This window comes from Habropoda laboriosa, unplaced genomic scaffold, assembly GCF_001263275.1.
Source record: "Habropoda laboriosa isolate 0110345459 unplaced genomic scaffold, ASM126327v1 scaffold541, whole genome shotgun sequence".
NCBI classification, from domain to species: domain Eukaryota; kingdom Metazoa; phylum Arthropoda; class Insecta; order Hymenoptera; family Apidae; genus Habropoda; species Habropoda laboriosa.
Window position 1 is genome coordinate 707,487 of NW_017100692.1, and position 12,689 is coordinate 720,175.

Here is a 12,689-nt window from a genome sequence, read left to right on the forward strand (position 1 = left end):
GTGGGTCGCTCCTGGAATGGAAAGAACGACTGGACCATCCGCCGGACGCCTTCCAGAGAGTAGAGTACAGGTAATTGTTATAATTCGTTTTATCCGTTTGGTTAATATTGTAACGGGAGAGTACGGCTGCTTAAAGCCGGACGCCCAAAAGCAACAGCTCGAACACTGCATTGATAAATAAACCTTTTGTGTGTTTTTTCCCAGATACCAAAGAATATCCTTGCATTCCATAAAATCCTACTACAGTTTTATATTTTTTCCTATAAGGTAAGTAACTCTCAATATTGCAATTTACAGATCAATTAAAAATCATAGTATAATATTCGTAAGAAGTATTAATAAGTGTAATGTATCATATAATAAAATGAAAACTTGATAACGAAAGAAAATTATTTTAGTGTATCGAAATTGCTGATCTAAACGTATACACACTTCAAAACTATACTGATTTCCAAGTTAGACTTAAGAACGTCTAAATAGCACTAATTTCCACAAAATAATGCTTGATAGCTTTCCTTCCAGGCTGCATAATAAACCAGCAGTCGATAAGGTAAACGATAAAAACTGAAAAGCTCTAAGAAGAGTAATAAACGATCGAGATGCGTTATTTCCCTAACACGTTCCGTACAGATTTCAAGTTGGCTCCGCGCAATTCTGTTCAATTTTCTCATTAAATCAAGCGAGACATATTACCTAAGTAATAGATTCTCGTAACGCGAGATCATTTGGATACGGGCCGAATAAATACGTGCTGAATCGACCCTAACAACTATAGTACCGCGGTGTAAAAAAAAAAGATACTATCGTTCTGTTAAAACACAGTGGCTGTAAAACGGAAATAACGTGCAGAAAAGACTTATCTGAGGAAGCAGTCTTAGCGATTCACCTGATAGAAAGTGCCCATTACGGTTTAAATTTATTATTCGGCTGCACAGAGCACATAAATCTATCGCTGTAATTGTGCGAAGATAAATTTGTGTTAAGCAATTTTGCTGCATTTGTTATTAATTAACATTTTGGGATCCAAAATTTCCAGAAAGAAGTTAGCAATTTTAGGAATTTTCTATCATTCGAATCAATCGAAACAAGGTAAATTACTATTGATCTCCGCAATACCAGTTTTGAATCTATAAAGAATTAGTAGCAGATTTAATATCGATGAAAATTGACAGGTGATTCCAAACTTTTGCTAGTGTACACAGATAAAAATGTCCATTTTAATTTAATCAATCGCAACAAACGAACTGTCCAATCCTAGAAATTTTTTTCGGAGAATTGCAAAATTGTATTTAAACTCCCAAATAACAAAATCAATCTTTTGCGTTAATCAGTCGTAATAAACGAATTTTTCATATCCTACAAATGTTTTTTTCATTGTAACATGACGATATTGAAAACTTCGAAACAAAAAGTCAATCTTACGATATTTGATAACAAGGCGAGAAAATTCGAAGTTCGTAAACGAGCAATTTTTCACCAACGATAAACCAGCACCTACGGCGAAACCTTCCAGTCTAAAGCTCAAATTAGTTAAGCCTCGACGTAATTGCATGTCCAACGCCCTCGTACATTAGCCACGGAAGATTAATTTAATATATGGCAACATAAATGATTATAGCCTGTTCGTAACATCCACTTTAACCTCGTAACCCACCAAAAATCTGTTATTCAGACAAGCAGCGATTTTCCGAAATGAAATGTTCGAACGAGCGAGGAACTCCTCATAGTAATGCAAGAAATTACGAATAACGCCGTTTCTTTTAAGTCCTTCAAGAAACGTCCGCGCGTTGAAATCACTCTTTGATTATGCATGTTTCTTCTAAGAGAATCGAAATATGTAATGTTGCCGGTTGAGCGAAAGAAGAGAAACGTGAACTTACCTTGAAAGTATCCTGCAGGTTTTGTACTCTGCAGTGCATATATACTTGAGCACCGAGTTGCACAGTAATGTTGGTCTCTGGATCTTCGAAAAAGGGCCTGGGCTCAGGAGTGCCGCCAGTTTCTGTCGCGAAACTTTCCACCTCGTATACCTGTAAGTCGAAAAGGGAACGCGTTCAAGTAGCTGAAATTTCGAAACTTACTTTCGTACGAATAAAATGACTGCTCTAGAAATCTGCGATTTTTAAAATTAAACTATTGTCAATTCTTGCGAGGAAACATCCCTAAGTGTGATAATCACCTTTTTTCATGAAACTTTGGTATATATTAGTTCTCAAAAAAATATTCCACACAAATTTTTTTATGTTCGCAATCGTTCACAGTGAAGGGATGAAAATCGCTCTCAAAGCTGGAGGTAGAAGATATATTTAGTCTAGTATCTCGAAAACTATTAGAGATAGAGGAATAGTGTAAATTGACGAATTTTGTACTTTTCAATAGGAAATTTGAAAAATAGAAAATAATAAATAATTTTGACCATATGTGTCTATTACCCTCATCTTTCGGTGCGATTTTCACGCATTTAATATAGACGATTTCTGATAAATAAGAATAAGTGTCGAATATTTTTTTTAGCAGTGCCATATTCTAAAGTTTCATCAACGAAGAAAATATAATACAAACTGAGTTCCCCCGACATCACTTTTAGGCCAAATTTAATTAACCCAAAATTACAAATTCAGAGTTTGTATGTTCCTTTTCTTTTTTTAATCGCGTGATACGGAGACAGTAGCAATTTTTTGATCGCGTTATACGAGGTCCTACTGTGATTCTACAGTCTCTATTCACATTATCAAACTCGCGGAAGAATCTATTCGAATGTTTCGTTATTTAAAAGTTGCCAAAGGTAAATATTTGGGAAGACTTTAGCGGTTCGAGGACTTCGTTTTCACGCTGTTACCACTTTGTGCGACAAGCAGGACAGGCGTAAAAAGTATGCTCCCGGTGCCTTTTTGAAAAGACATTTTAACTGCTCATTCCAATTATGCAGCCGACTTACCTCGGTAAAAGGCGAACTGAGCTCATGCCAGAACGACCTCGGCAGGTTTTCCAGTCCAGGAAACGGCTTAGCACCTGAAACAATTTAGAACCAGATTATATTTTCCGCAGTCTAAGCTTTATTACAGAGATAGAACGATATAATTAAAGTCCCCCTCAAATTCACTGTCCCCTTCTTTGCTTATCCACAGGTCTTGTTACGATAAATGAATTAATACTCGACATTAATCCAATACGAACTGTGTAAGTTTGATTAATCGATCTGCGTTCTTATTTGATTAAACAAGGATAAGATTGCATTTCGTTCTGATTAGGTTAAGTTCCCAGATAGCACGTAGACGCGTCTTGTGAGCGTCTTAACCCTTTCGTCTCACTTGAGTACGTAACCCTTTAATTTATGATTTTTTTTCTCTGACTATGCATCTAAGCGTCAGCCATTTACTGTTTTAGTACTGTATCAGGTAACAGAAGCTAATCTTTTACAGATTAATTACATTTAGTAATCCTAGGTGTTAGAAAATCTCAGTGTAGGAAACGGAATGCAAAATGCAATTAGAAATTGGTAAAATATAATTAGGATAAACGAAACTAATAACGCTATATAATTAGGATAAACAAAGTGGTAACGCTTTATCGCTTCGCAGGAAAAGTGAACGATCCTCGCTCTTGTTTTCCCTATTTATAAGGTCTTCGCGACCCGCGCTCGCTCTCTCTCACTCTCGCGCACTCTCTTAGCAACTCGCATTTCTCGTATTCGCACAGACACACTCGCTCTTGGTTAATAACAAACCCCCGTTTCGCCTATTCGTATCGCAGAGTTTTTAACACTAGGTTTACGGACATTTCTTATTACCTATCTCTACGGACACGCGTCAAATTGACGCGTGAACAAAACCGCAGATTTTATTTAAAAACAACATAGTGTACACTATTAACTTATAACTGAAACTGTGATATTATTTATTTATATAGAATTTATGACAAGCCTAAATGGTAGCAGAGAAATATAAACGGTTTCTGTCATTTTCCTTGTGAAATTCGAAATGCGTCAAAATCACGCGTCCCGTAAACCTAGTGTTAACAAAACAAGCTCGACCATATGATCGGCCCGCTCCGGTCATTGACCTCCTACACTACTGTGCATCAATTTTAACGCGTCGAATGCCGGACCAATTCTACGTAACTTGTCCACGGTGCCGAAAAGAATTTTTTATTCCAATATAACACATTGCAATATGCATAAATAATATGTCAATAATTAGAAATAAAACTATTTAAATATGCTGTGTGATGCATTAGGTGAAAATTTTACAAACACTACCATTTATTCAAATTAAATGCTTTTACTAATTTTGAGACCGCCGGTCACCGATTACCCCCACGGCATTCAACGTGTTAATCCACGCAGTAAAATCCTACACGAAATTCTTCATATCGCAGTATTGCTCAACGCTACTGCAGCGATGTAAACAAGTGAATTCAAAGCACGACGAAGAAAGAAGTCGCGAGAACGAGGTAGGCTGATGCAGCGGTGATAAAAGTTTCCAGTGTCGCCGTTTTCAATCACCGCGGTAAACTGAAATCAATGCCAAGAAACTGTACAGCAGCGTTGTGTGATTCCGTTGAACGAAGAAAAATAAAACGTTTGATCTGACCGGTCGGGGAGGGAAAAGGTCGGGCAAACAGCAGCGACCACGTCATTAGTGTAATAGACGCAGAAAATCGAATTACTATGGAAACAATCGCGAAGTTGGAGAACGAGTGCGCTGCAGTGGAAAAGTTTTTCACTTTCCAGCGAGTAGAAGGAAACTCGTTCGGCCGTCGACGGATAGAATGGCCTTATCAGCAGCGAGCACACACGACCATACACGCGAGTTTCCAAGACGATACACATAAATGTATTCCCCTCGCAAGGTTACACACCGCGGCAGGATACAACGTAGCGGGAGTGAAACTTTTGCGATCCGCTGAAATAAAGGCTTCGTCGTTCGAAAAAGCCGGAACAGAGGGTTGACAATCGGGTGTTCGCGTTCTACGTGATTAGCGAATCGTCAAATTACCGGGGAATCTTGGATGGAAAGGATGTAGAAATTTTGGGCAATTGTGTTCGAATAGCGTTCGAGATTTTTACCTGGAACAAGGAGATGGATATATTTGAAAACTGATCGCCTGCGGTACTCCATAGAAATCCAAGGAAATCTTGCAAAATGAAATTGTCACACGAGAGACTGAGTATTTTGAGTTACGGTTCTTTTCTGAAATAAATTGCATTTTCTAAAGTGGCGTTGACACATACAGCCTTGACCAAAAGTATCAGACACTCCATGAAATATAAATTGTTTAAAAATATTTTTGTATTAGGAGGAAATGGAACTATTGAAATGGGAAAAGAATCATTTGTTTATTAATTTTGTCAATATTTTGTTTGAACTGCATAACACGAATATTTGACAGTCACTTTTCGAGTTTCACCCTGTTTTTTTTTTTATAGAATTATCTTGCGTTGATGATCAATCAATTCACTCTTTTTTCCCATATTTCAAGGAAAATTTTCTAACTTTCGAAATAATAGCAAAACTAAAAAACAAAACGTACAGTATGGATCGTTCAGTTGTTTCATGGCCCACTATAAATCTTGTCAACTGTTTTAAAATTCCTTTGAACTCACCGACAGAAGATGATGAACAATAGAAAGATTTAAAAAAAATAATTTTCGCAGCAAGTGATAGTAATTAAGGTGCCTAATACTTTTAACCAAAACTATACTTCTATAGTTTCCGGTACTACGCTTTATTTTCACGTTTTTCTATGACAAACGATAACATTGCACACTTACAGTTTCAGCAACTTGACAATGCAATAATTTCAAGTATAACATGAAAGTGTCATTAGGTTAATTTGTCGTCTTGGGTTGTTTCGAACAGTCTTCCTATGTTAATTCGAGCACAAAAGTGTTCAACCGAAAGATAAAAGTGTTCCGACAGAAGTTTCCACGCGATGCACGAAACTCGGTAGGAAATGTCTTGCAGTGATGAGACTAAATGATAATGCATTGCTAACTGCAGCAGACATGGTACTTAATGCTGACAACTCTAGAGACATGAAGTTCAATGTTGACAACTACACAGGAGCGTAGAATCCGGAACTAGCAACCCCAAGGGTCTCAATAACAAACACAGTTAAACCGCAAGATCATGGAACTTGATATCGACTGTTCCGAGGTCATGGAATATACCACTAACATCAAGAATACAGCATTCATAGGAGAAACGACACCGAAGTCATGGAACAGGATTAACGATCTTGATATCGTGTCAGGTGCAATACGAGTTCTGACGTCATCGAGGTCACAGAGTGCAAATATATTATAACATAAATCATACAGATAACATTGGAGAAAATTTCGCAAATTTGTAAGAAGATTTCAGGACCTTGGAGGCTGACAATTCGAACATTTCGGAGAAATCTTAAAGATTATGCAAATTCTGTAAGTCTCGAAGATTCTTGGAATCTTGATAGGTCGAAGAATCACCGCTCGAGATCTCAAAAATCTCATTAATCTTGGATGTCTCCGACGTTATCGAAATCTAAGTTTCTCGATCGAAATTCTTGATGTACAATTTTATAACCAGTTATCACGAAATAACGTCTCACCCGTGTCACGATTAGACTGCGGATTTTTATGCATTTATGAAAAATTTGAAGGCACAAAGATACACAGAGTGCACGTAATAAGTAAAACTATTTAAAAAAAACATTGCCTATCTAGATTCTATTTTTTTAATTATACTCGTAAACATATGAATTTGCATAAAAATCCGCAGTCTTGTTGTGATTGTCCTAGCTTCTACTTATTAGTGTTTTGAGAAATTGGTGTAGTGGACTGAACCTTAGATCCATGATTAGACGGTGACGATGAAAGTTGTTAAGAAATTTAGAGACTTGGAGAATTTAAGAACTTGAGAATCGTTCGCTGTGTTTATTCATCGTCGACTCGCGAATGACTACTGACTGAGGACAGTGCGAACATAAATTTACGAACAGAAGAGAGCGGGAAGGGATGGTCTACTGTTTACACGATCTCTCGGTCGACCAGTGTCGAGCAAAAGTTATTTCGAATAACAAAAGAATAATTTAGTAGTTATTCGTGAATAACGAGTAAATCGAATTTACTCAAATTCGTTAACAAATAAATTGAATAAATTGGATTATACATATATACATATATACGAAGTTTTCGAATAAAAGAGACCTTTTTCAATAAATTTCGTTTAAATTTTGCTCGAGTATCGCTCTTTTCTCAAACGCCTCGTCAGAAATCTTGCGGGAAAAAGTTAGATTGACCATAGTAGCGTAGGAGAAAAATCTCTCAACAGGAGCTGAAGCAAGTATCGGCATGTTGAACTTTGTAAACGAATAACGAATAAAATTTATTGGTATATTGGACTTCATGAATAAAGGAATGAGGAACTGAAATGGAATATCAACCGAATAAAATTTGATTCATTATTCGTTATTCGATACGCCGAGATTGCTACATTTCGAATTTTGTAAACAATTAATTCCTATTTTCGTGATTCCACACATTTCAATTTTTGTTTCGTTAGATTTTTCTTTTAATGTATGAAAACGAAGTTAATTTTTTAAAGTTTACCTGCTGTATGTAACTTTAAATTCAAATTATTAAGAATTGTATCTACAGACTGATACAAAAATAAACAAATGTTTATCCAAATAATTTTGCGTATTTATTCATTCGACAATAATTCCAAATAAATATTAAAAATGAATTACACGAAACTGCACGGTACGAACACCATATTCCGATCGTTTAAAAATCGGCGTGAGAGACCGACGTGAGTCACTATGCGCTGAAAAATTTCGCGAGTACTGGAAGGTTAAATATGCTGTATAATGTATTATACGTCGTTCAAAATAAGAGTAACCTCGCTCTCGGACCGATTCTCGTTCGTTCTGCGCATAGACGGAGAGCGTAGCAGAGGGTAAGACGGAGACAAACGTAGGTGATTAAGTGGGGGGGTTTGGACGTTCTAGTGGTTCTAGCCCTGCCTTAGGCACGTCCCATGCGCGAAGCGAGGTTACTCTCATTTTGAACGAGTATAGATGAAAATTTCACAAATACATTATCAAATGCTGTCGCTAATCTTCGCATCGCCAATCACCGGCATTTCACTCCTTTGTTTCAATCAACCGTATATCTAAACCCTGTTTGCCCACAATATACCTTTCACCTTACTCGATCATCACGACAAACATTCGATTAATTGCTCGAATAACAACAACTCCCCCCCGTTCAATCGTTCTATCGTGCGCATCGAATGCTCGTGGACGGGGCTATGAACAGGAGCGAAACGCGTTAATTCAATCGCCTTCGGCGACGATTCTTGCGTCGGTTCACGCGTGTATATATTCCCGTACATATATCGATGCAATTCTTGCATAATTCCCGCGGTGATTGCGGATCGGACATTCGCCACGTACGAAATTGAAATACGCGCGCGTGCTCTTCCATTTGTATTCAACCCCGGGAGAAACTCGCCCGCTTGTTAATTTACCGCCGCGCTTTAATGCATCCATCTGAACGCGATGATTCAGATATTCCGAGGTAGATGAAATAAAAAAAAAAAAAAAGGAAAAAAGGGGAGGAAAAAATGCAACGAACAGGCGAAAAAAAGAGAGAGAGAGAGAAAAGATGGAAGGGATGTTAGAGGCCATAGATACACGGCGTATTCATCGATTGTTCGTATAAAAAAATCGCGGAAATACCGAAACGTTTATTACCACGTTTCGACGAGAGAACGATCCTAGATACGCGATCTGGTGCTTGTAATTTATCGGTTTCCGCTCGAATATCCGTGAAAGTTTATCGGTAAATGCTGCTTCTATTACACGAGTAAATTATTGGAAAGCGTGATTCTTACGACCGTTGACAATAGGATATTTACTTGACTTCTGGAATGATTGTTGGATACTTGAGGTTCGTAATGTTGCTCGCAGGAATGAGAAACATGCTGGCAATATGCATTTTATGAAAGCATTGTCGAAGAGATGGATAATTTATAAATGGTGGAAGAAAGAAAATATTTTGTAATATCGTTCAAAAATTTAAAAAGCGTTTCTTATGGAATAACCTAAATATAATGTTAATTGTAAGAATTCGCAGCATTCGAAGTAGGACATTTCGTTAACCTTCCTCCTCGGTGTACTTCATAATCGAAAGAACGTATAGTAAATTTATTTTTCCAAATTAAGTTATTGAAATTTCTGAATGGTATCGAAAAAATATCGAATGATTCGGTATAAAAAAAATATTCCTGGAGACTTATTGAAACGCCTTAACCCTTATCTGGATACTCTATTCATGTTTAGGATCAATTTTTTAAAATACTCAGAAGTTCTTGAAAACTTATTTAGTGGGTTATATTCATACTCCTACTGTTTACGTATGTAATAAAATTATTTAAATATGTTCTCTTTGCTTCCAAAAAAATCTGTGACACTGTATCTACGGAACTTTAATTCAATTGATTCATAGAAAGAATTTTGGATTTCTTAAGTACTGTTGAAAATATTAAAAAAAAAACTAGGAATGTGAGTTCATTGGACTCATCTCGACCAGATAAGGGTTAACACCAAAATTTATCAGTAAAATATACATTCCATATTTATCCCTTAAGCACGTCTTCTCACAGAATACGAAGTGCACAAACGTATGGCAATTTATAGATGATCATTATTAATATATGGTAACTACTTCAGGAAAGCAGTACCGTAAAATGTGAAATCTCAATGTCTAAACATGGCACACCGGTAACTTCCATAACGTAAAAGTAATTTGAAGTTGTAAAACCTCCCACGGGTGTACTGAGATTGGGGCTACCCTGTAGCTTCTGAAACTCCATACAAAACACTTTATACCGTGTAAACTTCACGCGAAAATCGTTAGCTGTTACGGAAGAGAGAAGAAAAAAAACGTCGGCTCTAAAAATCGAAAAACTTCGAACAACATTGAAAGAAAGAAAAAACTTCCAACTCTATAACACCTGTAACATTCATCTGCGAGCAAGGTAACAACGCTATTTAGACGGCCTCCTCTTCGCAAGCACCTCTCTAGGTCGCGAGACGCGCGACCGTGATGCCGGAAGAAGTAATAAAGTCGGTTCCGCGTCGTGCCTGTGATCCTTTGAGTCGAAACTGGAGAAACTGAGCAATCTCGTGCCGGTTATAAAGGCCGCGCGTAGAGGCGGCTGAAAGAGACACAGTCAGCCGAGGGAAATAAAGTAAGGAAAGTAGAATTCGAAAGACCGCAAGGGAAGCGCAATATCCTTCCATCAAATTCGGCGGCTCAAACGGTGTCGAGTCGTTCTTCCGGAAGGACTTAGAACACGAACACCGGAGTATCTTTCTCATTTTCTCCATTCGTGGAAGATTCTGACCGACTTAGCAGGCCGAAAATTATTTCCCCCGACCGAACTTACCCAAGCTACACAAGTAAACTGCCCCACTCTCTTTTTCTCTCTCAATTTTCGGGCTTCAGTGTACCCAGGTCTCGGAGCAACTTCTCATTCGGACCTCCACCAAACGCGTTGCTTTTCCCGTGGTCGATTCCTTTTGCTCCGTTTCTAACTATTTCTCGAAGAAACGACGGGATAATCCGAGAGAAATTTATCAGCTCGACACTAGAGAGGAGAGGAAAGGTCCTTTTCTGGCAGGACCAATCTCGCGAGCTGAATTCACCGGCTATACACAGCCACTCCGGGAAAAAGAACGAAGGGACTTCTAATATCTGCTAGAAAGACGGAGCACATAATCTCCCCGGAAGGATAAACCCGGTTACCGGTCAGGATTTCGAAATACGTCCCGGGAATGTTGCCCACGGGATTACTCGACGGATCCGCATCGAGCTCCACCAGGCACAAAGGAAATTGTTTGCGAACGCGGACCTCGCGACCGGCCGCTTTAAATTGCTTCGATGATGCGCTTTATTGTTCACTTTTTCTTTTCTTTTCTCTCTCTCTCTCTACTTCGTACTCTGTGGAAGAGAATTTAACATTTGTGGACGATAACAGGTATTTTGAGGTTATGTCGTTTGGGTAAACGAGAGAATGAACAGCTAAAATATTAAAGAAATAAACGAATCTCAATTAAAATAACTAAACGATAAATAATTAAAGTTAGTAGCTTACAATTTACAGTAATGTGAAGAAAAAACTGTTCAAGTTATGCACGTTTGTATTGGAAAAATCAAATAAAGACGGTCGATTATGGGGACATAATGGATTCTTGAGGTTTCTTCCAGGATCGTAGAATTTCGGGTAATGCAAGGGGCTGATCTCGGATCGAAAACTGCGTCGGACGGAGCGTGACTTGTCGCTCAGTACAGCGTCGAATTTATGGATCCTGTCCCTGCCGGTGAGATTTATGGGAAACCAATGCCTTAATTGGAAAATTATAGGACTATGTCTGGGAACCGACCGTTCGGCCCATAGCTCGTTATTCAACGCGTATAATCTGCCCCTCACCGGTAGCCGACTTTCAGAACCGCGCCTCGATATTTTCCGTCTCGATAAGAGAGGCCGACACCAAACGACCAAACTAACACGACCACCGCTCGTCACATCTTCCCAGCAGACAAACCTTTTACGAAATTTTTCTCAGCAGCCGAAATTAAAGCATGATAGATCACCGAAAGGTGACTTAACCGCTTGAAGCTCACGACCGTATCTCACGCGTGCACAACTAATCGTACAATAAGTGTAATTTTCTTTAATTATTTCCTTGCATTTTCGTTGTAGCAAAAATATGAGTTGCAGAGTTATAAATAACGGGAAACTTACTTTTATACGCCTAGGAAATAATTAAACAAAAAATAGAATTAGAGCTGTACCCCGAGAAACGAATTACATTCGTCTGTATTGAACGTATAACTTATAATTACGAAGTGAAATAAAGTAAAGTGTGGAATAAAAAATTTCAGAATCTCACAGAATTTCTAACAATTTTATATAAGAAATGTGTGATAATTTTATTGCAGTTGGAACAGATGTAATTTTACGGGATAACAGAGTCGAACAGAATGACTAAATTGAGTAGAACAATTGGGTACTTGAAATTTGCATTCGCTTACCTAATGAGGTGGCGGCACACAAAACGTGTAGCTGGTGAACCAAAATGGAGGCCACCACGGCCGAAAGACGACTCAACATCGTAGCCAATTCTCAACTCATTTCTGTATCGAAAATTGTGACTCGGCACCTATGGTCTCCTTGTCTGAAATTTCAAAGAAACGATATTCAACGTTAATTTCCAAAATTCATAAAAATATACGTAAATGTGTAATCTTTCGAGCAAGGAAATTGTGTACAAATATATTAAAATGGACGCAGTAACAAATATCTCATAAATTCTAATTATTAGCAGTAACCTAATTTTTATTTCATATTAATTACATTAAATCATGTACACTATAGTTCATGAGTATTAGGACACCCATTGTGTTCCTACAATTATATTTCCACGCAAAAATTACTATCTAACATCGGTAAAAATATACAAAATGTTCGCACTATTAGTTTCCAACGTTTTTCTCCCAAGTGATACACTTTTATTTACAAACAGACAAGAATTTTTTATCTCAGACATTTAGATCCTTGGCAGAAGAGGTTCCCCAATAACTTCCCCATTGTGCAACATTTTTACTTTCCAAAAATCGCAGCGAAAAGCTGAAAGTT

General features: G+C 37.8%; 1 protein-coding gene across 1 annotated transcript in view; it reads right to left on the reverse strand.

Moving 5' to 3' along the window:
- Nucleotides 1-12,164, reverse strand: part of LOC108576941 — a 157,600-nt gene extending 145,436 nt beyond the window's left edge. The window contains exons 1-3 of the mRNA XM_017940017.1: nt 12,086-12,164; nt 2,939-3,012; nt 1,881-2,030 (exon numbers count right to left, since the gene is read on the reverse strand). Of these exons, the coding sequence (XP_017795506.1) occupies nt 1,881-2,030; nt 2,939-3,012; nt 12,086-12,164 (303 nt within the window). The remainder of the gene's footprint in view (nt 1-1,880; nt 2,031-2,938; nt 3,013-12,085) is intronic.
- Nucleotides 12,165-12,689: the final 525 nt, after the last annotated feature.